The sequence below is a fragment of the Hipposideros armiger genome, unplaced genomic scaffold (assembly GCF_001890085.2).
Source record: "Hipposideros armiger isolate ML-2016 unplaced genomic scaffold, ASM189008v1 scaffold_41, whole genome shotgun sequence".
Lineage (NCBI taxonomy): Eukaryota > Metazoa > Chordata > Mammalia > Chiroptera > Hipposideridae > Hipposideros > Hipposideros armiger.
This window is the reverse complement of record NW_017731391.1, coordinates 1,420,427-1,448,111: the sequence shown is the minus strand read 5'-3', so window position 1 is coordinate 1,448,111 and position 27,685 is coordinate 1,420,427. Positions and strand designations below refer to the sequence as shown.

Genomic DNA, 27,685 nt, shown 5'->3' with positions numbered 1-27,685 from the left:
GTAAAAGGACAGTTGTAATCCTAGGAGGATAAGTTACTCAGTTTGATCTTTAGCATTTTTGTGTAGCAAACAGTGTACTGACTGCATCTTGGTTTCCTGAAGAGTCAGTCTCCATGATTGTTTCACCCCCCTCTGCTCTCCACGCCCCCCTACACCTCCACCCCCACCCCTCCCTACCCGGTGTCCCCTCAGTGGTCTTATTCACTGGCGTATTTAAGGTTTCGCTGTCTTCTATCTGTATCCCTGTCCGCAGCACTTTGGACACACCTCGACTTCTTTCACCCCTGTGTTTGGCTATTTGTCTCTCTAATGTTCTGATGGGCAGCTCTTAACGCTTTCATTTGACAGGGCTTCTCCTTCCCTCCTCCTCAAAGCACTTTCTAAACCCCGCCTCCACCCGCCCTCCTGCTCGGCCTCTCAGCGGCTCCTTCCTGCACAGCCTCTTGCTGGAGAGTCATCTTCTGGGTCTGTGAGCCTTGGACTCATCCTCAGATCCTTTCTCTTGCCTGTCTGCATTCTTGCCCCATAACTTAACTGACCGTCTCTGTACTTCTGTACCTCTGGCCAGGCTCATGTATCCAGATGCCTCCTTAAAATTCCTAAACCATAATTTTGTTTCAATTTCCTCAGATTCCGTACCTGCTTCCCATCTCAATTCATGACCCTTTCATTCTGGGTGCTTTTGCCAAAGGCCTCGAAATCATTGTTGCCTCCTTTTTTTTATCCACACCCCACACCCAGTCCATCAGAATGGATATGACCCAACCGTTCCTGTCACATGGCTGCCCGACCTGGTCCAGGTCACCACGAGCTCTGCCTGGGCTTTGGAACAGCCGTCCCTTACCCCACCTTGACCACAGAGTGGTCCTGGCAAGGCTGAGTCAGATCCCGTCCACCTCTGCTCAAACCCTCCGATATTTTGTATCTTTCAGAATAAACCCAAACCTAATCTTTGCCCCATCTCCCCCCCTAATTTCACCCCTCCCTGCCCTGCCTTTCAGTCTGCCTGGCATCTGGCTTGGAGACACCAGACCTCCTTCATCATCAGGGCCTTTGCATATGCTGCTCTCTCTCTCAGAGTTCTCTCAGAGCTACAAGGTTCGCTGTCCTGCTTCAGTCAGATCTCTGCTTCAATGTCAGAGGGGCTTCTGTGTGCATTCCAGCCGAAAGAGGTCCCGCCCTCTCCCCAGCTCCCTCGTCCTCTGTGCTGCTGCCTCCACCAGACATGTATGGTTTGTTAGAGCACTGAGACTTTTGTCCCTTTTGTTCACTGCTGTAACCCCAGCTTCAGATTGATATCTAATAAACGTCTCCCAATTCAAAGAACTCCATAGAAGCAGGGAGCAGTCCATAAATTTGTCACCTCAGAATTTGGGTTCTAGGGACAGCCTCAGTTCAAATCCTGCTTCTGTTCCTTATCTGCTCTGTGACGTTGAGCAAGTTCTACAGCCCAGCATGTTCTTTTCAAATGTAACACGCCCATTCCCTCTTTTTATAGCCAACACTGACTATCCTGAAGTAAAATTTGGGTACCACAACTTTCTACATATAATTTCAAAAACAAACAAACAATATAATGTATTAGCTGTGATATAAAAGTATTTTATGATAACACTATACGTATGTCGCTATGTATTAATTAGAAGAAATATTTCAGCGGCACTAGAAGGTATGCTGAGTGGTCAGGTGCTTGCACATATACAGGAATTAGAGCACGGGTGGTACCGCCGCAAATGCAGAAGGATTCGGTGTGTTGGTAACTCAGCTGTCACAAGTGGATATTGGCATTGGTGGTACGATGTTTCTGAAAAAGTGAACAACTGTGGGCAAAGTTCCAAAGAAAGCAACGGTTAACGCTCCCTTGGTGTTCACTCTGTACATTCCTTAAAAGTTCAGTGCATATCAAGAGCTTGAAAAAATATTTTGCGTTTTTATGTAAACCAGATTGAGGGCGGTTCTAGGTTCATATAATCATAAACAGGTTTTTCAAACTACAAGAGTGAAGGGAAAATCATGTGACAAGGGACAAATCTTTGTGGAACTATTCTGCACATTGTAAGATGTCCAGCTTCCTGGCCCTGCCCACCAAATGCCAACAGCTCCTCCCAATTACTGAGAGACCCGTGTACCCTCAGGGTGGTACCTTCTCCATTGGGAGACGACAACCTTTCCACTCCCAAGCTCTCGTCTACAAAGCTCGGGAAAATAACATGACCTAACACTTCAGGCAACTTGACAGAAACGATGCATATTAAGTACATTGGGGCAATTCCTGGACGTAGTTACCAGAATACCCAGCCCATCCCTACTTATGATTTATATATGTATTCTAAATACTAAGCGCTCATAATGGAGCTCTGCTTACCATCGTAAAGTGTGGAGTTAAAATAGGACATTATCAAAACATTGTTTTGCAGAGATTAGTGCTATGAAAGTTAACATAAAATGATTTTAAAAAGTGACCCAGAGGTTAAACGTGTCTTAAAATTCATAAACTGCAGAGGCTTTTGGAGTTTTTAAAAAATTCATTAAACAATGACTTTCAAATTGACTGTTATGACGGCCATCTTACCCCATCTTGGCTGAGAGCCTTCAGCCTGAAGAGTCAAATGGCCCTAATCTAATACATAAACTGTAGTTTAGAAAATTGCAATTATTTGAGGTTGAAGCTTTTAACAATGTTTTTAGAATTACAATAGTGTATTGCTCTTCTCATACAGAGAAAACAATAAAATTTTGAGCAAGGAATATTAGGAAGCTGGTCATTGCTAAAGGAATAGTGGATCCTTTCGTAGACCTCTTTACATCTTTTACGGGCAGGGAAAGCAGCATTGATTATTAGTGCCTTCTGAAAGTCTCAACCTCCTACCAGCTTCCGCCGTAAGTGTTGTTTTAACCATTAATGCTTTGATACAAATAACATCAATAAAAAAACTACCTATGGTTTAAAAGAATTATGTAAATTACAGAATGCTTGGGTATCCAGTTCAAAATAAAAAAACAGTGAAGGTGTAACTTTAGGAGTGAAAGGGGTAGCCCAATTGAATGACCAAAAAAGACCTCTTGCAATAGAAGAATTTAAATAGAATTGTAAAACAAACTAACAATCAGCCTTATGTTAACTGGCGAAACCCTTAAAAGCACGCTGACGTATTCAGGAAATGGACAGGAACGCTTGCAGTCACCACTGTACTCATCGTTATTTTGGAAGTCCTAGCCAATGCCATAAAACAAGAATAATAACAAAGTGTAAATATTGGAAAGGAAGGGACAAATTTTTCATTTTTATGTGTAGTGTGATTGTATAACTAGAAAATTCAAGAAACTTTAATAAAAGTTTTGGTTGACTAGTTGGATGCAATGTAAATATGTAAAAATCAATAGTTTCATATCAGTAATAAAGTTTGGTGCTGTAATAGGGAAAATATCCTATTTATATGTGTCCCCAAAACTATAAAATAGTAACAACAAATGAGCATAAAGGGAAAAAAAAACCTATAAAAGTTTATTGAAATACACAGAGCAAGACCTGAAACAATGGTGAGACACACACCATGTCCTTGGATGGTAGTAATCACTGTTAAACAGTCATCATTCCTTTATCAAACTAACATGTAAATGACTATCAAACTACTATACTATACTATACTATACTATACTATACTATACTATACTATACTGTTCAGTACTATCTATAGTATATAATTACTTAAAAGCCATAGTGGAAGATGAGCTTCCTTATTAAATTAATAACATTTGCCTAGATTCTAGAAGCATAAATTCATGAGGCTAGACAAGAAAAAAAATTTTAAATAATGATGGATGACTTACCTTATTCTAGATATCAAAACAAGATAATTACTGCCACAATAATAAAGGGGGATAGACAATGAAAACTGATGTCAAAAGAACCCCTAGGGTAGCTTTCAATAGACTTATTTTATTATATGTAGAAAGTAATAATTCGATACAGACAACATTTCAAATCTGGCGAATGGTTGAACTAATGATTAAATGGTGTTCAGACGTTTGGCTATTTAAAGCATAAACTTTAGAGTCTTGTATCACAATATATTTAAAGTAAAGAGAGATTAAATTTTAAATGTGGAAATTAAAACTTAAAGTTTTAAGAAAAAGCAAAAAAAAGTTTAATATTATTGATGTAATAGATATATGTGGAACATGGAAAGATGTTCATGATATATAAAGTAAAAGAAATCAAGTTGCAAAACAATATAATAATATATTTCTCATTTTTAAATAATCATGAAATAAATACCTATACATGCAATAAAAAGGTATAGAAGTATGCTATCAAGTGGTTACTTTTATGTATCTGTGGGAAATGGGGTCATGGTTACTTTCACTTTATACTTTATGGGGGGGTTTTTTGGTATTCTTGAAATTTTTACAACTAGAATGTGCTACTTTTCTTTTAAAAAAAGGAAAATTGGCATGGGAAATCTGAAGTAATTTGACATGCAGCGTTAGGGAGACACATTCAAGGCAGAGTGCACAGACCACAGGAACGAAGCACACGGAAAAGCGCTGAGGCGTCCTGGGGATAGTTCCACTGGAGAGGAAAACGTGGTGAGGGGTGAGTTTCATGGTTAGATGAGGCCGTTTTGGAGGGAAGTAAATGCCAACCTGAAATGTTATTCTTTCAGTGACTGGCGGAGATAAATTGACAAGTTTTCAATAGTAGTTCCAGTAACAACTCTCTCAAGGAGATGGCATTTGAGGCAAGCCTGGAAGAGTGGTTAAAATACAATCCAATGAAGCAAGACCAAGGGGAAGAAGGAATCAGCGGTAGTTCGGTCAACCCAGAGATGTGGCAGAGAGGAGGGATTGGAGCTATATTCTCAACGTCCTTAAAAGGCATAGAGAAGAGTTAGTATAGTTTCTAATCCATGAGGACTTCCAGGGTGATTCTGTAAAGAGTTGTTGTTACCAGGAGCCCACTTGAAGGTGGTGTTTCTGCCCAACCCCGCTCCTGCATCGTCTGTTGAAGAGAATAAGTGGGACTCACTCCTTCCCCAGGCACAGCTCAATCCGCAGTTAGAGATGAGGCTGCTGTACAGCCAGCAATACCACTGCTGGGTGTTTCCGTGAGGCGAGATCTCAGAAATACACTGTTGAGTGAAAAAAAAAACAGTTGTGGAGGGCCAGCTGAGTGGCGCGATGGTTAAGAGCTGGCTTGGGACACCAGAGGGCCCCGGTTTGGATCCCACATATGAGGGCCAGTGACACTGCCCTCTACAGCTAAGATGCTGAACAACAGCTCAACCTGGAGCTGGGCTGCTGTGAGTCGCTGGCGACGCGGCGTAGGCTGCAGCCCCTGTGACAGTGGGCTGCCATGGGCTACCGTGTGTAGCCAGCAGCCAGCGTGAGCGGCCAGCAGCCGCAGTGAGTGGCCGTCCAGAAGCCGGCGACTGATCTGCCTCGCCCGGGAGGAGCGCAAAGATGGTGTCAACTTGGGCCAGTGAAGCAACGTCCTCCACAACTAGACTGACAAACAAAACGACAACAACTTGTCTGTTCCCCTTCCCCCAATTCCCCAGCACTGTTCCCATCCCCCCAGTTCCCCAATAAAAAAATCTTAAAAAAAAAAACAGTTGTGGAATTGTAAGTACAGTCTTTACACATTTCAAACACACGAAAAGAACACTCTGTTTTGTTTATGCCTTGTACATATGTAGACGTATGAAAACATGACCTGGATCTGCACCAAGTTAGTAAGAGTGGCTGACTGGGAAGAAGGCAGGGACCTGAGCTGGGGGCCGGGCCTGGGAGGCTGCAACTCTATCTGTGCTGTTTTCCTTATTTGTAAAAGGGAACTAAGCCATTGTGGCAAAATGGCAATGATAGTTATGCATTGTGGGGGGGGCGGGGGGGGGAGTATGGGCCTGTAACTCAGGAGACAGGCTGAGGCTAGAGCTGTAGATTAGCAGTTGTCATTAGTATGTGGTCAAGTCTTTACTTGATTTAGAGCTAAATCTGGATGTTAATAGCTCTGTTCAGCGGGTCAGGGGTTTTAGGTTACTTTCTAGCAGGAGTGATGTTTTGCATGTAGCCCCCCCACTCTTCCCTTTCCTTAGGGATGAGGAGTAAGATGTGGACAATAGCCGAGGAAGAGGAGGGGGTGGGTAAGCAGGCTGACGGAGCTGGGGCCAGACTTTGTCTCTGCAATCTGAACTGGGGGAAATGAACCAGGCACTGACATTTCTCAGTGGTTCCCTTATAGCCTGCTTTTCAGGGGCGTGAGGATGGCTTAGTCATCCACTAACTAGTCCTTATTCCACACTGAGATGTTCAGTTATGTTGTAATGAATGAGGTGGTATTTTAAAATGTTTTATACGTTCGAGTGTTTATGCACACACACATTCTGAATTTCAAGCACCTGTGAGCTGAGTACCTTCTTTTGATTCCCACCCCCATCTTGTTTAGTCCTTTTTTTGTTTGTTTTGTAAAGTTGCATGCATGTTTTGGTTGATGATGGGTCGTTTTTACTTTTTAGGGTTAGGCCATAACGTAATGATATAACTTCTAAAAATATTTTAAACAACTATGAAAACAGCATTTTGCCTCCAAAAAAAACATTTCTTTGTTTATCACATACACACACAAAGGAGACAGAATTTAGAATGAGAACAGTCCTTGAAGTCCAATGAATAGGAAACCCTCTGGAGTCCTACACACATGTCCTGTACCCCTATAAACTCACATATTAATGCATACTGGTTTCTGCTGTCTTAATTCTATGTATGGAGCTTTGGGGCATCTATTCAAAGAGTTATGGCCACATCTCAGCCCCTGAAATTTCAGCTCTTCCATCAGCAAAACTTTGAGCAAATCTCACATCTTTTCTAAATTAGAAATGTAACCTTGACTTCAGTCCCAGAGTTACTATTATGCAGAGAAGGAACACTGCATAATGTCCAAATGATGTACAAACTGAAATGATAGAAATAAAAAATGCTATAATGTTTCTAAGTAGGCTCTATTTTCACAAATAGATCAGTTAGGATTAGGTTCATCCACAAATAGCAGCAACAGTGAAAAAAGGTGACCCAAAGCAATAGAACTTTGTTTTCCTGTCAGATAAGAGAAATTCAGGGCAGGCAGCCTGATATGGCAGCTCCTCTATCATCAGGGACTCTGAGCTGCCTGGTAACCCAGGACAGTTGCATAAGCACCAGCCATCACACCTGTATCCCAGCCAGCAGGAAGAAGGAAGAGAGGCATACCCCCTTTTCAGGAGCCTTCTTGGGCATACAACAACGTCCGTTTATGTCTCATTAATAACCTTGGCCCCACAGCCATACCTAGCTGCAAGAGAAATTAAGACATTTTCTGATTCTACATGGCCTCCTTCAAATAGAAAGGTGAGTTGCAAATCCATGTCAGCATGACATACATAGTTCAAGAGGTTTCTTTGAACTAGTCACAGAATTGAGTTAATGCCTAGTCGTCCACGTCACTGTCTCCATTTCCTTGTTAACATCTCCCAGGTGCTTTAGGAGAGCAGACTGACTTCTCTATGCACACATACTTAGGACTAACTTCTAAATCAGCCAAACTGACCCACTGCTGTCTTTCTTAAGTATAGATCATTTTTGAAAAAGAGTTTAAAACATGTCCAAAAATAAGAGTGGTTTTATATATTATGAGTCATCTTATACTAGATAATATAATATTATATTATTATATTTGAAAAAAATGTTACTGTCTTGGGGAAATGCTTCACGTTCCTTAGGTTAATTGAAAAGAGCAGGATACAAAAATGTCTTTAGAACATGACACTCATGTTCAAGATAAAAGCATATAGATAGAGATGCTGTCTTTGTGGGGACAGCCCCCATCTGCTCTTCAGGAAGAAATTTGCAAGCTAGGTCGGCATAATAATACCTTGTTTTAATGCTTATCTTTTGCCAATATAATAAACATAAAATATATGCACTTAGCATTTTTTTGTATAATACAAATAATCATTTTTATCAGCTGCTGTCACCTGATCGGACCCACTTCTAGTTATTAGGCCAGGCTGGGGACATACCAACAGGAAGAGAGAGAGAGATGGCAAATCGAGGGTTTGTACTTTTTACAAACAAAATTAAAATTACACCAGACTTTGGTTTCAGCTCCTTCTGGGGTTAAGGATGTCCCTCCTTTTCAAGGCTATGAGCTTTAGTTTGAGATTTTTGCAAATGTAATTATGAATTACCCATGTTTTCAGTGTGTCCTCATTTATCCTGTTAAATCAAATCTTTTTAAAATCTCATACCCGTGGCCAAGTGGTAGGGCTGGTCTTACGCTAGTGTCCAGGTCAGATGCACTGAAAGGAACATGGAAAGCAGGACAGTGCAGGCTGCTGCCTCCACGCCCAAAAAGAGAGCCTCAGAATCAGTAAGAGGAACATGGCATTTGTGACCCTAAATATAAATATAATGGGCAATGACTGAGATCAGGGGTGTTCCTGTGAGCTGCCTGTGCTGTTTGTCCCAATGCTGACCAGAATGGGGCCAGACCTGAATAATCATTAAATAGATCTTCTTGCTGTCGACTGTCTAACCAGAGGGTCCAGCTCTTCCCTTCCTAGATAAGAAATCTGCAAACGTAGAGTCTAGGTCAGTGACTTTTAGATGTTTTGTCTGAAAGCCAGAGGGTGAGATTCATTTTATATCCCAGCTGTATGTGCACACATGTGTCCGTGGGTAAAAACTGGATCAGATGCCTTATGAAACAGACCTACTTTCTCTTATAATGTGTGATATATCCTGATATTTCTCTCCTATTCTTTATCTTCCTTTAATTTTCATTGCAACCCAGCACAGCAGTCCACCTCCCACCCCCACCACCCCCATCCACGGTTTCACTTTCTGTGGTTTCAGTTACCCGGGGTCAACCACAGTCTGATTATATTAAATGGAAAATTCCAGAAGTAAACAATTCATAAGTTTTAAATTGTGCTCTGTTATGAGTAGCGTAATGAAACCTCCTGTTTTGCTCCATCCCACCCAGGACGTGAATCACCCCTTTGTCCAGTGTCTCCACGCTGTTTCTGCTCCCTGCCCGTTAGTCACTTACTCGCCATCTTGCTTATCAGATCTCCTGTCCTGGTATCTCAGTGCTTGTGGCCAAGTAACCCTTGTCGCACTGACTCATGGTCCCACAGCATAAGAGTTGTGATGCTGGCAGCTCAGATAGGCCAAAGAGAAGCTGTAAAGCGCTTCCTTTAAGAGGAAAGGTGAAATTTGTCATTAATAAGGAAAGAAAAAAAATTGTATGCTGAGGTTGCCAAGATCTACAGTAAGAATGAATCTTCTGTCTTTGAAACTGTGAAGAAGAAAAAAAATCCGTACTAGTTTTGCATTCGCACCTCAAACTGCAAAAGTTAAGACGGAAAAGGCATTAAATTGGCAAGTGGAAGACATGAACCAGAAAACATGTTCGATACTATCCGAGGTTTCAGGCATCCACTAGGGGTCTTGGAATTTATCCCCACGGATTAGGAGGGAATGCTGTACATTGATTTTATGACACAGTAATGGGTCTCTGCCTTCAATTAGAAAATCCCTGTTCTGCCTGCTCGTATTTAGTAAATATACTGTAGAATCTGCCTACTTTTGAGTTTAAAAATGTTTTCTTTCTGTCTGTTTTAATCTATCATAGAAGTTTTCCTGCCAGGAATGTTGGTATATTTAATTTGTTTTCAAACTCAGTAATCATAGTTTCACTTGCTAAGTTTCTCAACACTTGCAAAAAAAGCTATTACAGGTTTTTTTATGTTGGTTTTGTTTTTCCCCTGGGAACCTTGAAGATAAAATATATTTACCTATGACGTTTATACTTTTTTCCTCCATGCATTTGTTTTTATGAACAGCTCAATAAACGTTCTATTTAGTCTTCCCGTTATGTCGAGTTAAGACATGGTGGTAGCAGAGCCTTTCAGAATTTGTTCCTGTTTCACGTTCTCTTCCAAATGTCCAGTTCTCAGGGGCTGCAAGAGAGCAGCTCTGTCCCCACGCAATCATCTGAAATTCCAGGCCTCTGGCCAGACCTTTGGGACACCATGTGTTTGCTAAAAACGGAAGGGTTAAATCCCTGGTCATAGCGATGACATTGTACAAATGCTCATGATCCCTACAAGAAGATGGGAACTATTTGGAGAATAGATTCGTGAATTTAATTCAGTTGGAATTGTATAAGGGAGGTAAAAATAACATGCATAATTTAATTTTCATCTAAACATTTTTTCCCAAAATTAAATTTCACTTTGACCAAAATCATTTTACAAAACAAGATGATTAATGATGGTTCCAAATAATGTGAACCAGTGTCTGTAACTAATTAACTCTGTAGAGAAAGGAAATTCTGGGTCCTGACACCAAAGCTCATCTCTATGGCATTACTGGCTTTTACAAAGTTTTTATTACTACCAAAAACATATGGTTCCAGTGCTCTATGTTCTTTTTATATGTTGCTTATCTTTTTGTTCCCCAAATAAATTCCCAATAACTTTCTCGTGTATTGTATATGACTACCAAACTTCCCCTAATGGGTGTAAACATTGCCATCAACAAAAAGGTGAGAAAAAGGAAGAGCACGGGCTATTATTAATATTGGGGTGTTTTTTCTACTGGTTTCTTCTTCCTTAAGGTCTCCCAATATGTGCCCAGTTGATCTGTATACTCAATGGAAATTTGACCCTAAGACATTTAATAAAATCAGAGGGTCAGAGATTAAATAGACACATCAGAACTAGCAAAATGGATTTAATTTTTTGTAAAATTTAGGATGAGTTGGATACTCAAAATTAATATGTTCTAAATCAAGTTCATTTTTTTTTCAGCTGTAGTAATAATGCTGTGCTTCCCTTGTAATTAATTGAATGACTCATCCTGGTTTACTTAGCCTCCTTCTAGTAACTGAGAAAAATAAGTCAAATCCTCAAAGGCTAGCCCACCTTGAGCTCAAGTTCAGAATTCATATGCTTCTGTGACCTTGAACTCCACTTTCCCTGCATTTATCTGCAGACAGCTGCAGCTGAATAGACCTGTTTACACAGGGTAGAAAAAGGCAGTTTGAAGAGTTCTAGTTTCCATTTCCTTTAGCATTGTTCAGGAATTATAGCCCACAGTGCTTCAGAATGAAGTCCAGTCCAGCATATACCTTGCTTCTTCCTGTACAAAGGTTTTATTTTTCTTTCTGATTTGTCGTGAGAAAGTTAAGTGCTGACTGAATGAAAACTACAGTTTTATTCCTCCCTCTGTTTACAAGAAATTCTTTTGAGGATTAAGTTAGCAAAATCTGCCCTGAGCAGATGTATTTCTTATCTCAACCCATTTTAAGTCAAGCTGATTGCAAGGACTAGCTCTTCTGTGAGACCTCTTAACAGTCTATAAATTCAAGTTCGTGTCCAAAAATAATGGGGAACTCAATATGTTTTATATTTGATGTATATGTTGCATGGATCATGGAGAGAAAAAATATTACCATTATAAAGTGGCTATGAAATCTGAAAATTCTAATCCTCTGAGTATACATGGAGTAAAGGACCCCTTAGTGACACAGCAAGCTGGAAATTCAATTTGCAATTCTGGTGACAACATTCAGGCATGTCAAGTAGCCCAAAACTCAAGGAAGAATTATCTTGGTGCTTCAGTTTAACTCTCAGAGTCCAAGGAGAGTTTTCCCCAGTGGAAGAACAAAAATGAGAATTTCAGATCTCAAGTATGTGTTGCCTTTTCTCCCACTGTGTGCTTGTGGTGAGAACCGGAACGTGGCGTTTGGAAAAGAAAACCCAAGCTAGAGGGCTGGCGCTGCTTGTTCCCGCCCCGCGCTGGGAGGGCGGACTTCCGGCAGGAGGAGTTGGATTCAGTCTTGGGATCCGACTCACCCAGGTGGAAGGAGGTGACATGCCACCTGGCCACCAGGAGACCATTTGGTCCTCAGGAGCCCAGACTGCAGAGTGCGTGTTCTCTACCTGCGGCCTGTGCCTGCGGGTGTTGGGTGCCAAGCCCAGGTGGCACTGGTCCTTGGAGCTTCCTCTCTTGGAGGCCTGTCATTGTTCACCAGTGGACTTGCTGACGCTGCCCAGGGTGCAGCACTGTCCACACGTATACCAGGAACTAAGAGGATCGTGATTCGTCATCGCCAAAGGAATTGCTCCAAGAGAGAAAACAAATTTCTGGGTTCAGTCAAGAAAAAAGAAAGAATGGCCTATCGAACTGGAGAAAACTCCAATTTCCATACTCTTATCACAGCAGGGCAATATTCCAGTTAGAACACAAGTCGGGCACACCCACCAGCGTTCAGGGAAAGAATTTAGAGCTACCTCTTATATGTCAAAATACTGAAGTACAGGGGGTGACGATTTTCACTAGAAGCACAACTTGCCGAGAAGTTGAGCTGGAGAAATGCTACATGCTCCCTTGATATATTGACAAGGCAGTATGGGGTAGGGACACTGGCATAGGCCGCAGACAGATGGGCCTGGTTTCTGTCCAAGCTCCGTTAACCATGTAGCTGTGTGACCTTATTTAAATGTTCTAACACTTCGTTTCATAAGCTGTAAGCGGAGGGATGAAGACCTCATAGGTGTTGAAGAGTGAAACGAGACAGGGTGTCTACTACATTGCCTGGCACATGGGCAGTGCTTAGTAAATGTTAGTTCTGTGCCTCTCCCCGTGCCCCAGCCTGTAACAGCCTCACCTCCTCCTGTGTTTCTTCTCAGCAGTAACACTGACCGTTGCTACCACCTGTGTTGTCCCATGTTGATTTTTCACACCCATTCCTCCCTGCTTTCTCATGAAGTTAGTGCAGCAGTCACCAGTGAGACACTACTTTTTGTCACCGGAACTGCCACGTTGTAGTGAACGCACTGTTGACGCAGCCTACGAGACTGCTGAGCAGAACTTTTACTGGAATTATTATATATCATCAGGATCTTATGGTATGCAAGGTTATCATTAACATAATAACCTTGTACAATTTTCTATTCTTGCAAGTTCAAGGCTCCTCATGATTGAACTACAGCCGAGTGTCAGTGTCCGTCTCTGTTGGAATTTTGGGTAGATAATTCTGGTTTTGTTCTTTATTTTTTTTGATGCTGGGGTGGGGAGCTGGCTCTCCTGTGCGTTACGATGATAGCAGCGTCCCTGGCCTCTGCCCACTAGATGCTGGTTACAACCACAAATGACTCCAGGTTGTCCCCTGGGGGGCAGAATTGTCCCCAGGTGAAAACCACCCATCTACACTTAGAGTTGGTGATTCCACACAAATGAGTTCAGTAAATATACTAAAACATGAGACAATTCAGAAGTCAATGTGAAATAGAATTGAATTCAAATTTACCGGTACAATGGTAAATAAATAAAAATTTTAAATACCAGGGGAATTCAAACAAGAAAAAATGAAAAGGGAAAGATTTTTTTTAATTAGGTAATTAATTTTTTTTCATCTTTGTCATGTTAAAAATGAAGGCGTGAGTACATAGAAGATTGCTTAAATGCTAGGCAAAATAATAGAGGTTTGGTCATTGGTGAATAAGAGAAAAAAATGAATATTTTTTCCTAAATTCTACGATGTACATCTTTAATCAAAAGTGCTTTTGAGTAGAATATCAAGTAGCAGAGAGAGCATAATACAGAAAAGAGGGCTCAGGGCTGGGCATCAGGGCGATCCCGGACACCCCAATGGGCTCTAATCCCAAAAAGGTAACAGAGGAGCTTAGTTCCCTCATGGCTCTAGAATTTCTGAACCCATAATTTATAGGGCCTGCCCATGGGGTGATGATATTAGTGCCTTTTTTCCCTTTAACTTAGAGGATCAATGATTACCTACCTGAGTCCTAATTTGTCATTGAATTTCACTTATTGTACTTCTTAGTGTACTGCTAGTTGGAGACATGATAGAATCATTCGAGATACAAAAATCATCTTTCTGCCTCTTTGAAGAATTTGATAGGTATCCTGTGTGCCTCCCACTAGTGTGTAGTTGTTGTTGGTTACTGTTTCTGTTCAGCGTGCGCAATGTGACTCGGTGCCCTAGCCCATCAGCATTGAAAGCCAGTTCCCTGGCTGTCCAGTATTGGTTTTTACTCGCCGGCTGAACCTCGAGCTCTGTTTCCTGTGCAGGTTACCAACAGTGTTTGTCCAAATAATCAGTCCCTTCCCAACCCAGATCCACTGACACTTCCTTTTTGGTTTTGAAGTTTGAATCAAGCCATGCTAGAAAATTACTCTCTCTTAGCTTCTGTGCTTGCACAATAAGAGTATCAGTGTTTCCTGTTTTCATTCATGTTGTAAGTAGACTAGCTGTAACCCCCACCCGTATAAAAGAGATCGCCAAGACAAATAATTGTGGCACGTGCAGTTTTTTTGCAAGCCTTTTTAAATATGCAGTTTTCAGAAAGTCTACATTACGTGCTTTTCAGGAATGCTCAATCGTAGTAAGTGTTGTACTTGCTTTGTGACTCAAGAACAAGTCTATATTAAAATCAACATTAAATAATGCTTTAGCCCTTATCTCTTGAAAAATGTATTAAGAGCAACAACTACGATAAGGGAAAAATTGCTTATTTCAGATCACTAGGAAAACTTGGAGGTTTTTCTATGTTGGCAGTTCCCAGGAAGTGCCTAGGAAATGGAACCTGCCAATAAGAGTGGCTTGTCCCCTTCTCACATCAAGACTCCCTGAGCCACAGAGAGATGGCAGTCTATAGTGTCCATGTCCAAGTTAACACTTGGAAATCATCGTTGGTTGATGGCACCTTATTAAGCGGCCTAGACTTTCGTCATTACTGATTGCACATCACCAAACCTGTTTTTCCTTGCAGCCTGGTGTTTCGAAACCACATAAAAATGATTACACGCAGTATTTCAGAAGTTTTCAAACTATACAGATTTGGGCACTGTCTTCTGTTTTCTTCACATTATTTGCCTCCATATTTCCTTTGCTTTTGGACGCTGGTCCCTGAACCTTTATTATTACTACTTCCTGTTTCCTGCCCTAACTGAAGTTCTCTTTATTACTGCTTTTTTTTTCCCAATTTGTCTCTCAAAACATGAATTTAAGCTTAGCCAGCCTGTGTAGACGTTTGAGATGGTCATACCTTTTACCAGATATGACATTTATACCTTTTATTAAAACCGTTCTCGTAGTGTAAGAAAAAAAAGAATATGATAGGGAGGTATAAGAACATTTTTAATTCTGATTCTGTTTTGTGTATCCATCTGCCTATCTCCATTGAGTGACAGCCTTTAGATCATTAGCTCCAAGTCCTACGCTGATATAATAGTTCCTTCATATCTTTGTTCATTCATTCATTTATATGTGCCAGGTACTGTGTTGGGTCCTGGTGATACAAGGATGATACTCCAGTTCTCTCGTGTCCAATCGCAAATGGTTTCTCTCGCCACGTCCCTGGAGTGCCGCTTGAGGTCAGGGAGCCTTCCACCACTGAGGAAAATGCCTGGACATAGCAGGAATTCGACCAGTGCTTAAGAATTGAATATGATTTCTAGCAAGCAGGAGATCTGTTCTTTTGGTAATAATAGTGCTGACCATTTTTGTGAGCTCCCAAAAAAGCAGTAACTCAGTCCATTACATGCATTACCCACTTAATCCTCCCAACAAGTCACAACCTAGTTGAGGACGCTGAGATTCAAATAGGTTAAATAACTCGCCCAGGTCACACAGCTGGATCCCGTCTGTCTGTCTGTGTGTCTGTGGTCTTTCTTTGACACTGATGAGCAAAATGGTCACTTATTGGTGACTATTGGTAATCTCGTATTGGTAGCCTTGCTGTCTTTTTTCCTTAATGGGAACCCACTCTGGAATGACCTTTGACAAAGTCAACTGCATATTCATTCCTCTTGCAGTTGGGTCCACAGGCCACCACCATGCTGAAGTTAACATTGGTTTTACCGGGAGCACTCCTGACATAGGGATCGTTACTGTCAACTATCGTCTCTGGTTTTGACTACTACTAGTAAAATCACTAGAATTGTCCCAAATCCCGTACAAAATGGAATATCTTCTGCTGCTTTAAATTTTTCTGCTCCATTGCTTATTCAAAGAAAAGAAAAGAAAGGAAAAAATGACTCGTAGCTATACTCACTCCAAATTGAATATTTTTAAAGGAATATTTTTCAATTTGTCAAAAGCATATCAACAGTCATAAAATTGTTTTACTCACTCTGGCCCCATACTCTTACCCTCGGGAATTTATTCCAAGAATATAATTTGAAAGAGGTTAAAGCTCATACGCACAGATATTTTGCAGCATTATTTCTGTTGGAAACAACCCAAATATCCAATAACAAGGGGGAACAATTTGTAAATCTTGGTACATCAGCGTATCAAAATTATAAGCTTCCACTTACAGTCATAAATTTTGAAAGTTTGTAATACAGCAAGAAAATCTGCAATGATTTTAAAGTAATGGAACAGAACTACAAAATTCTACCTATTGTATAAAAATCGTATGGGCGTATGAAGTACTTAAAGGAAACCATAAAGAATTAGATCAACTGCTTGACATATTTAGAGTTTGAAATTGTGTGTGACATTTTTATCATTTTTCCCTTAATTCTCATTAAAACGTGTGTATTCAGTGAATGCTGGGGACAGAGATCTTCATTCTTTCACATTTTAAATATTTTGATTTTTATTTTGGTAAAAATTTTTACTGCCCATTCCTATCTCTGCCTTGGTTGTACTGTCAGTATATAGTGTATATTTCATAAGTATTTACTTTTTATTACACGGGTAGTATTCCCTGCCGAGAGCTGTGTGCTTCCCACATTTTAATGGACATTCATCTCACCTAGAGATCTTATTAAAATGTTGATTCTGATTCAGCAGATCCGGAGGAGGGCCCTGAGAGTCTGCGTTTCTAATAAGCCCCCAGGTGGTGCTGGGGCTGCTGAACCCAGAGACCTCCTGTGTGTGCTGGAGACTTGGCTGCTGACCCAGTGTCACTAGTGTTACCTTGGAAGGCGCTATTCGACATTCTCTCTGCTACCCCCACTCTTGCCAGCTCTAGCAGTTTGGGGACGGGGGAGGGGAAGGCTAAAGATGAGTGTTGTTGGGGAGGAAATTTTCTCCTCTACCCTTCTAAATTCTTCTGGCTAATTTAAGAGTTAAATTGACATGAAATGGGTTAACAGAAGAAAATCAAGTTTAATTTCGTGTATACGGGGGCCCCATAAGAATATGGGACTCACGGGCAGTCAGGCAGGTAGGGCTTCTATGCCATTCTGACCTCAGGAGAAGACGTGGGAGTCTGGGACTTCAGAGGGGACGAAAGCAGTTCACGTGAAGATGGAAAAACAAATGTCTGCTGGGCCATGCAGAGACAGTAAGACAGAGAGGACTTAGGCCTTCAAGCCCTGTGGAGGTCCCCCTACCACACCCAGCCCACATTCTTTGTCGGTATATCCAGTGAGGATGCTTTACTGGCCATTCATCTAAATTTTTGTAGGCAGTTAAGAGGGAGGTAAAAAGCCCTTCCTGAGCTTTTTGGGCCTCAGTTGTCTTCAGCTCAAACTAATCCTCATGCCAGGGTGGCACATTCTGGGGAGACTCGTTATGAACCCCCACAGTGTCCTCTGTGGGTATGGACTAAAGATGCTATCTTATATCAAGCCAGACAATAGACCCCCTTAAGCCACTCAACTAACTTGAATTTTGTCAATCAACAGAGATGACCAGTGGCACTAAAATAAATGATCTAGAGCAGTGGTTCTCAACCTGTGGGTCGCAACCCATTTGGGGGTCGAAAAGACCCTTTCACAGGGGTCGCCTAAGACCATCGGAAAACAAAAAGATATTTATATTACGATTCATAACAGTAGCAAAATTACAGTTATAGAGTAGCAACAAAAATAATTTTATGGTTGGGGGTCACCCCAACATGAGGAACTGTATTAAGGGGTCGCGGCTTCAGGAAGGTTGAGAACCGCTGAAGTGAGAAAGGATCTTCTATGGTAATTATGCTAGCAGTGTTCTTTGATAAAATCTGGAACCTGATTAAAAAGTTGAAAATCCCAGCTGTGTTAAGAAAAGCTTTGCTGAATTACTCTACTGGAAAAAAAATCTAGGCCTTGGCAAAGAATCCTTAAGGCACAGTGGTATGAAGCAGAGAGCCATCTTTGTAGGGAATGTAAAGACGTAGAACATTTTCTAAAACTGGGAAAATCAGTTTACCTTTGCATGTGACCAAGGTGCAGTGCTGTGTAGTGACCTGGCCACACTGGGGAATGTAAGCTGTCCTTTGAATTTGAACCATACTGGGGTGACCGGTTAGCTCAGTTGGTTAGAGCGTGGTGCTGGTAGCACCAAGGTTGCCAGTTCGATCCCCACATGGGCCACTGTGAGCTGCGCTCTCCCTAAAAGCGTCAACTATGCCATTGTAGCATGAATGCAATGTGTAATCAATGACCATGGCTGTTCCCCAATAAAAATCAATTAAAACAAAAAGAAAAGAAAGAATTTGAGCCACACCGGTGATTGCCATGCCTTACTATTGTTTTTAGATGATAATAGCAAATTTCCAACTTGATTCTCCACAGTAACTGAAGCTGGCTTTGGTGCAGATATTGGCATGGAGAAATTCTTCAACATCAAGTGCCGAGCTTCGGGCTTGGTGCCCAACGTCGTCGTGCTGGTGGCCACAGTGCGAGCTCTGAAGATGCATGGGGGCGGGCCGAGCGTAAGTCCCTGCTTTCCTTCCCAGTGAAAGCAATTCGAAAATTAAGATACAGCAGAATTTCGCATTGGAAACATTGAAACCTGCTTCATAACTCTAGTTTTCTAGAATGTCCCCTTTTTTACAAGTCACCGTCACAGGGCACTTAGAGTTTAGTAAGTTCAAGTAAATATTAACACCCACAAAGCTATTTCTATGCAGTATTTTGGAAAGGAGCAAAATGTAAACATTTTTTAGCCCTAAGATTCTCATCTGAGGCTGATGTCAACATTTTATAGCCCCATGGTAATGGGAGGATAGGGCTCCGGTTCCTGAACGGAGCACATACGGATTAGAGGGATCGCTCTTGTGGGTGAGGTTGTTCAGTGTTTGTACAGACAGTTTTTTGGTTCACTGATGTTACATCTCATCAGATTTCATCTAGAACTATGTTCCTTCTGTTTCTGTTTATTATGATTTCACTTTATAACTGTTACAGCACTGGATTATTTCTAAGAGCTTTGCTTGGAAAACACAAATCCCATGTTAACATTTTTAAAGACTTTGATATGAACTTATTATATACAGAATTTACACATATCTGAAAGGACATTTTTTTCATTTTCACAGTAAAGGTATGGTATTTTATTTTTCATCTTTAGGTATCTTCGGAGAGAGAATATGAAATGTTGTACTGATTCATTGTTTTTGAAATAATATAATTTGGAGTGGCTTTAACATTTACACTATTGATATGCTAGACCAAGTGCCAAATCTGATTTCTTAATTGGTATGCTTGGTTCACAAAAGTCACATAATCAACCATTGTTACAATAGCAAAACAAACCCAAGGTTTGCTGTTCTGAAACCATCATGTGCACTGTTTAGTCATCTTAGCGATTCTTTGCCCTAGGAGGGACAGGCATTGTTTTATACCATTTTATAGACGAGGAAGCTGAGGTTTGATGGGTTTTGGAATGTGGGTAATGTCACCAGGCCAGCAGAGAGCCAGACCTGAAGCCCGGGACTTAGAGCCACAGCTCCTGCTCCGCGCACGGTGCAGAGCTGCTCACCAGTGAAGCGTAAACCTTTTCTGAATCCCAAATCCATGCATAATACCAGACACCTGAGCGCTTCATTTTAGCGTAAAGCTGCATCATTTCAAATGGAAGATTGACATCATACCTATTACAAGCCAGTAAATCCTAAAGAATTCTGAATTTGCTCAAAACACCACCTGTTGCTGCAATCACTCCTTGACTTTAGACTTTGACTCTATACCAACTTCCCATTTTCAAAACAGTTTCTGCCCGTATATAATAAGACGCATTTGAAATTCTCCCTCCCTGTTATGCACCCTGAAAATTACAAAATCAAAGGGCTTTCATACGGGAAAGGGTTTAGAGATCGTCTAGCCTGGTTCCGTCTGTATCAAGATAAGATTACCGAGGTGGAGAAGGATTCAGTGGCTGCATAGTATCCCACATTTGCTTGCGGGACTAATCAGATGTAAAATCAAGGTCTCTTGGCTTCTAGTCCAATGCTTTTCCACACTGTGGTCTCCGTCCTGTAAAAATTCCCTACATGATTTATAATCCTCTTTCAGTTCATCTTAATATGTGTGCCCTGTTTTCCAGTGCTTGCATTTTCTGCTTGCCTTGATCTTCCACTTCACTTAAAGCTGTGGTTTCATGCCAGGGATGATTGTAACAGGGCTCCAGCTTCACTGGCACAGATAAAGGTGGAGGATAATAAAAGGGGCGGGGGGGAGGGGATCAGGAAGCCGGGAGAAGCTTGCCTCCTTCTCCTGGCCTCCAGTAGTGCCGTCTTGCGTCATACTGTTTTGTGAATGCCTACGTATATGTCTCCCTACTCAACTGTGAACTCCTTGAGATTAAGGACTATGTCTTACTAATTTGTGTGTCCCTGAGGCCTGGCATAGCCTGTATCCAGGAAATGTTTTTCATAATTTAATAGTAAATGAGCTCTCATCTTAATCCTGTATTCCACATTATCCATCTCAGTGTCATTCCTCCTTACCGGAATCAACTCTGTAGTAATGTTTTTGATCCATTACAATTTCTCCTTCCTTTTAATATCATTGCACAGATAACCATGGCTGCCTCTTTTGTTTATGCAGCTTTTTCCCCCCCCCATAATTTGTGCAGTGGACAAGGCTGTGACCCTTGAACTTGCCCATTTTAGCCCCAGTCATTTCAAATTCATATCCTGTCTTCCAAAGTGCTAGACTATTCCTGGTGCAATATAAGAACTAACGTTCTGTTATACTTTTGGAGCCACATATTCATTTTACAATTAGTTCTTTAAATCCATTGTCTTAACGAGGGCTCTCCAAAATCAATAGGATGTGTATTTACATTAAAATATTTATTATAAGGAATTGGCTCATGCAGTTATGGAGGCTGACAAATCCAAAATCTGCAGAGTGGGCCAGCAGGCTGGAGACTCAGGAGAGCCAATCAATATTCCGGTTCCAGTCCCAGCATGGAGGCAACCTGCTGGAGAATTTTCCCCCCCTGCACAGTCTCTGTGTTCTAATCAGACATTTCAACTGATTCGATGCGGCCCACCCACATTATGGGGGGCAATCTGCTTTACTCAGAATCCACCAATTTAAAGTTATTCTAATTCAAAGAACACCCCCACAGAAACACTCAAAATAATGTTCCACGAAATATCTGGGGACCCCATGCCCCAACTTGACACACAAAATTAACCATCGCTCCCATTATTACAGATTTTTGGTTGTGTGTTGCAGTGACTAGACCGAATTTCATTTTTTCTATATTAATAACCAGTTGGCCTAACACTACTTATTGAAATACTCCCTCCTCCTTGCTGATCTTTAAGTCTACATTGTCATAAATCAATTCTCCATACATGTGTAGGTCTTTTTCTGGGACCTCGCTTCAGTTGCAGATCTATTTATATATAATTGTGTCTGTGCTACACTGATAGCCTGTTCTGTTTTTCGTGCATGCCTAGCCTATCAGTGGCCCTTTTCACTTCTGTATGTATTTTAGAATTAGCTCATAAAGCTTCTTAAGGAATTTTTAAGGATTTTTGTTGAAATGGCATTAAATCGATAGATCAATTTGGGGAGATTTGACAGCTTTCTATGTAAGAACATGGGATAGCTCTTCATTGGTGTAGGTCTTTGTAATTGTATTTTAATAAAGATTTAGTTTATTCCAAAAAAGACTTCCACATCCTTTTATAGATTTGTTCTTGTGTACTTTATATTTTTAAATAGTTTAACAGGCGTCTTATATATTGCTTTTTATACAGTGACCTCTCTAAATTCTTTTTTTTATTGAGGTATAATTGACATAACATTTTTTTTTTTAAGATTTTATTGGGGAATCGGGGAAGGGGAACAGACAAGTTGCTGTCCTTTTGTTCTTCAGTCTAGTTGTGGAGGACGTCGCTTCACTGGCCCATGTTGGTATTATCTTTGCGCTCTTCCCGGGCGAGGCAGATAGATCACTGTTCACTGGACGGCTGCTCATGGCAGCTCTTGGCAGCTCACGCCAGCTGCCAGCCATTCACAGTAGCTTATGAGAGCCCACTGCAGCCTACGCCGTTGCCGGCGACTCACGGCAGCCCAGCTCCAGATCAAGCTGTTGTTCACCATCTTAGCTGTAGAGGGCGCAGCATCACTGGCCCTCATGTGGGATCCGAACCGGGGCCCTGCTGCTCAGAGCTGGCATCCCAAACCAACTCTTAACCAACACGCCACTCGGCCAGCCTGACATAACATTATATTAATTTCACGTGTACAACATAATGATTTGATATGATCACAATTAATTCTAGTTAAGATTTTTCGCCATACATAGTCACAAAACTTTTTTTTCTTAGGATGAGGGCTTTTAAGATCAAGTCTTCTTAGCAACTTTCCAGTTTGCAAGTATTATTAATCATACTCACCATGCTGTATATCCCTGTGGCTTAAAAATTCTGTTACTAAAGATACTAATTTAGCTATAGATACTTGGGAGAGTTCTATGTGGGCAATCGGATTTGAAAATAAGGACAGTTCTGTTTCTTTCTTTCCAGTCCTCATACTTTTTCTTGTCACCTACCAGGTCTTCCTAGATGCACTGTATAATAGTATTAAATAGGAATGGTGATAGAGGGCATCCTCTTCTTAGTCCTGATATGAAAGAAAATGCTTTTAATAGTTCATCACTAAGTATGATGTTTTCTGTAGACCTTTAGTAAATGTTTGGTTTCTTTTTTTTAATCAGGTTAAGGAAATTGCCTTTTAAACCTAGTTTGCCAAGTTTTTGTACTAATAGGTGATGAATAAGTTTCTTCATCTATTGAGAGGATATGAGTTTTCTCTTTAATCTAGTAATGCTGCAGATTACTGAACTTTCAAATATTAGACGAACCTTACATCCCTTGGATAAATCTAACTTAGGGATATATTATCTTTTTTATGAATGACTGAATTTTGCTTATTGGTTTCCTAATGTTTTAAGTAAGATCTTTGCATCTGTATTTAAGAATGAGATGTTAGCCACATAAAATAAATTACAAAGGATTCGTTCTTTTTTATATGCTCTAGAAGGGATTTTCTAACATTAAAATAATGTTTATTGAAAGATGGGAAGAATTCACCTTAACACTGTCTAGGCCTGTTATTTAATGGTGAGGGGTAGATTTTAAACTACAGATTTCCTTTTTTAATAAATATAAAACTGTTTAGGTTTTCTATTTCTTCTTATATGAGCCTTACTAAAAGTTACACCTCTATCAGTTTATGTTTTTAAATGTATTGGTGTAAAGTTGGTCATAGTATTCTATTAATTCTGCCTATAGCATGTATGGTTATATTTTTTTATTCCTATTTTAGAAAGATCTTACCAGAATGTTGTCAATTTTGTTAGTCTTTTTTTTTTTTTAAGACTTTTATTGGGGAAGGGGAACAGCCAAGTCTTTTTAAGAACCAACTTTTGGTTTAGTTGATCTTCTGCTTCTTAGTTTTGCATACAACCCGTTCTTGCTGCTTCTGCCTAATGTTCAATTCCACAGAATTTTGCATGTGTGTAAGCTCAGCAATACTTCACGTTCTTTTTTTAATGTAGGATTTTAGTTGTTCTAGTTGAAAAGTTCACTCCATGTTTCAGTCTGTACTACTGCTGGAAAAACCCATCTGAAAATACATTTTTATGTTTTTCACACAGTATCAAAAACTGTCTGTCACAGATACCTCTTTTGAAAGGGTTTCGAATATTCTCAAGGCCCTTTTCCACAGAGTCATCAAATCCTCAGTGAATCAGGATGTTTTCTAGTGTTTCTCACTAAACCCAGTAGCAGACAAGAATGTGGGATTGTGGAAAGGTACTAAATTGGGGTTTCAGAGCCCTGTTTCACTCAAGTCCCCATTCTGCCACTTGCTTGCTCTGTAACCTTGGGCAAGACACCTACCTGCCTTCTCTCAACTTTAGTTTCTTCATCTTTAAACTGCCCTGCCAACCTCACAGGTTGTGAGAAACTAGGCCAAAAACGAAAGAGAAATGGAGGGAGGGAGGGAGAAACTGGCATTAAAGTACAAAATGTGCTTTTGAGTGTACCTTCCCAAAAAGTGACTATGATTTGTTTTTCTTTCAGATCTTAATCAATTAGAGTAAGCATTTTAATGAGATCATTCTTAATTTTGTCTCTTATCTCAGGTAACTGCAGGTGTCCCTCTTAAGAGAGAATACACAGAAGAGGTAAGAGTGACTGCTTTAAAAGGCTTAAGTGAAGAATCATTCAAAAAAAAAAAAAGAATCATTCACATCCATTTAACCACTGGCTTACAATTCAAACTCAGCGTAGGAGTCCTCAACCAGTGGCCTCTTAGAAAAGTGCTTTTCTAATAACCCTAGAGGAAATGGTTAGGGGTAAGGTTATAATCCATTCAGTTAACTCTTCAGACTTAAGAGATACTGGACATGGTCTTTATCTGCTGTTCCTTACCCCCAGCTCACGGTCACCATCACAGACACCAATATAAAGCTCATACCCATGTGTTCTTTAGATGTGGAAAAAACTGACTTTGGGAGGATATACAACTGGCTTTATGGCTTGCAAGAGTTACTTGACTCCTTTCTGTAAATGCTTTGATTTACTGGCAACAGTACCTCTTAGCTCCTACAGGTGGCACTAGGGGTGGAGCAGGGAGTAGTAGGACATCGCTCCCAACCCTTCAGGGGCCTCATGCCTTCTTGTCCACCAACCTGCAGGGCGTAGGCACGTTGCTTATGTCCTGGCCACTAGTTAGCCGCAGAAATAGCTGCCTGGCTCAGGACCCAAATATGCCATTGGACTCAGAATAATTTTAGGAATTATTTTGAAAAAAAATGAGCCATCTCCTTCAGCAACCATCTTTCTTGAGGGGGAAAATGATTTATGGTTTTTCTGAATAGCTTCTGAGACCATAACATGAGCAAAGATGGAAGCAAAACCTGCCGCAGTGGCCCTCCCAGTTTAGTTTGGCAGGTGTGGTGGGAGGCGGTCCATGGGGGTCTGGTTTCCTTACAGAACATCCAGCTGGTGGCAGACGGCTGCTGTAACCTCCAGAAGCAAATTCAGATCGCTCAGCTTTTTGGGGTTCCCGTCGTCGTGGCTCTGAATGTCTTCAAGTAAGTCGAGCCTCCTTCTTTAAATGTGGTTGTAGCACAGGGCCACCCTGTAAACTAGATTTGTGTCTTGAGGATGTTTGGCCTTTCTCTGCTTCATCTAAATGTATACAGAAGTATTCTGCTCTTTCTGTTGGCTTGGGTTCGTTTGGATTGATTTCATTTCAACAGAAGTGTTCTCAAATGTTGCTAGGGAAATGAAATCTATATAGCGACTTACCATTTCTTTGGCTTTTTTTTTTTTTTAATTCCACCCAGCATTTCTGTCTGAAAGACTGTGGATGATCAAAGGGATATGTTATGGAATTTTCTCAATAAAACTTAAAATATTTGAGTCATGTTGGAGAGGAGGTTTTTTCCCATGCTTTTCTTTAAGTCTGATTTATTTAAACACGATGTAACCACTTTTGATGTTTAAAATATATTCAGTGTTAGGGAGCAAAGTTCTGTATAAACGGTTAGTCTTTCTTTAAAAACATCACTAAATGAATACAGATGCAAAAACCACAAACATTTTCATCACTAGGACCGACACCCGCGCCGAGATTGACTTAGTGTGTGAGCTTGCGAAGCGGGCTGGTGCCTTTGATGCGGTTCCCTGCTATCACTGGTCCATTGGTGGCAAAGGGTCCGTGGACCTGGCTTGGGCTGTGAGAGAAGCTGCAAGTAAAAGAAGTCGTTTCCAGTTCCTATATGACGTTCAGGTAAGATCCCACAACAGTGATAATGGTGGTCAGCATTTCTCGCACCTTAACTGTGTGTCCGGCCAGCGCCGAGAGCTTTACATGACTAGTCCTGTCCCATTTCGTCCTCACAACCCACAGGCAGAGAGGGAAACTGAAGGTGAGAGCGGTTCAGCCACCTGACCAGGACCCATTAGCAAGGGCCGAACCCAGCTCCTTGCCCCAAAGCCTGTGCTCTTGAAGGCTGTACCCCACTTCCACATAGCAGGCGTCAGTTAAGAGGGGCTCTGGGAACTAGCGTTCAACAGCTGACACTTTCAGTCTGCACAGAAACAAGACTTTTGAGCAACTGCATAAGGCTTATGAAATCAGGACTATGTTTTCTTTTTCCGTTTCTGCGTTAGCCGTTTTCCCTCATTGTGGTTTTCTTGAGCTATGTCTAGTATGTTTTTTTAATGTTTTAATTGTGGTAAAATACACACAACAAAATGGATCACCTTTACCATTTTTAGGCGTACAGTTCAGTAGGATTAAGTACATTCACATTGTTGTCCAACCGCCATCCATCCCTATAGCTCCTTTCATCTTGCAAAACCGAAACTCTGTCCCCGTTGACCAACAACTGCCCATCCCCACTGCCCTCTGCCCCTGGCAGCCACCATTCCACTTTCTGTTTCTATGCATTTAACCACTCTAAGTATCTCCTATAAGTAAAACCATGCAGTATTTGTCTTTTTGTGACTGGCTTATTCACTCTCTCAGCTCTTTTGGGCTATTGTAGCAGAACTCCATAGGCTGGCTGGCTTATAAACAACAGAAACTGATTTCTCACGGTTTTGGAGGCTGGGAAGTCCAAGATCGAGGCACTGGCAGGTTCAGTGTCTGGTGAGGGTCTTCTCACTGCATCGTCACATGATAGGAAGGGTGAGGGATCTCTGTAGGGTCTCTGTTGTACGGGTACTAACTCCATTCATGAGGGCTCCACCCTCATGACCTCATCATTTCCAAAGTCCCCACCTTGCAGAATAAACTTCAACACATGAATTTTAGGGAGACCTAAATTTTCAGTCTACAGCATTCACTTAACATAATGTCAAGATTCATCCATGTTATTGCATATGTCAGGATTTCCTTTCTTTTTAGGGCTGAATAATATTCCATTGCATGCACATACCACATTTTGTTTATTCATTCATCTGTGGCTGGCCGCTTAGGTTGCTCCTACCTCTTGGCTATGGTAAATTAGGCTTCTATGAACACGTCTTCTAGATTCTGCTTTCAGTTCTTTGCCGGTAGAAGGGGAGTTGCTAGGTCGTCTAGTATATTTTTAAACTTACCTAAGTAATGAGCGTTCACAAAGAAAATCTGAACTTCCTAGGACCTCGCCTTTGTCCTCCGCTTATTCTGGCACCCATGCACACATCTGCACTCTGAATTTTGGGGCTCCAGCTCTGGCTGTTGGATTTGTCCTCCACGGTAGCCCGTGATCGCCAGAGTGCTCAGTTGCAGACTGACTTCCTCTTCCCCATTCCTCCATCCCTCACCAGCTCTGTTGGTCTGTCTCTCTGATGTCACAGACAGGAACACCACTCCTCTTTCCTGTTCAGATGGCAGAGACCGAAAGCATGAGTGAGGAGAGGGCAGAGCAGCATTA

The 27,685-nt window shown here is 41.2% G+C and overlaps 1 protein-coding gene across 1 annotated transcript in view; it reads left to right on the top strand.

The window, feature by feature from the left end:
• MTHFD1L (methylenetetrahydrofolate dehydrogenase (NADP+ dependent) 1 like) overlaps positions 1-27,685 on the top strand; it is a 193,336-nt gene that overhangs the window by 97,334 nt on the left and 68,317 nt on the right. Inside the window, exons 21-24 of the mRNA XM_019638958.1 lie at positions 18,580-18,719; positions 24,398-24,439; positions 25,251-25,351; positions 25,875-26,052. Of these exons, the coding sequence (XP_019494503.1) occupies positions 18,580-18,719; positions 24,398-24,439; positions 25,251-25,351; positions 25,875-26,052 (461 nt within the window). The remainder of the gene's footprint in view (positions 1-18,579; positions 18,720-24,397; positions 24,440-25,250; positions 25,352-25,874; positions 26,053-27,685) is intronic.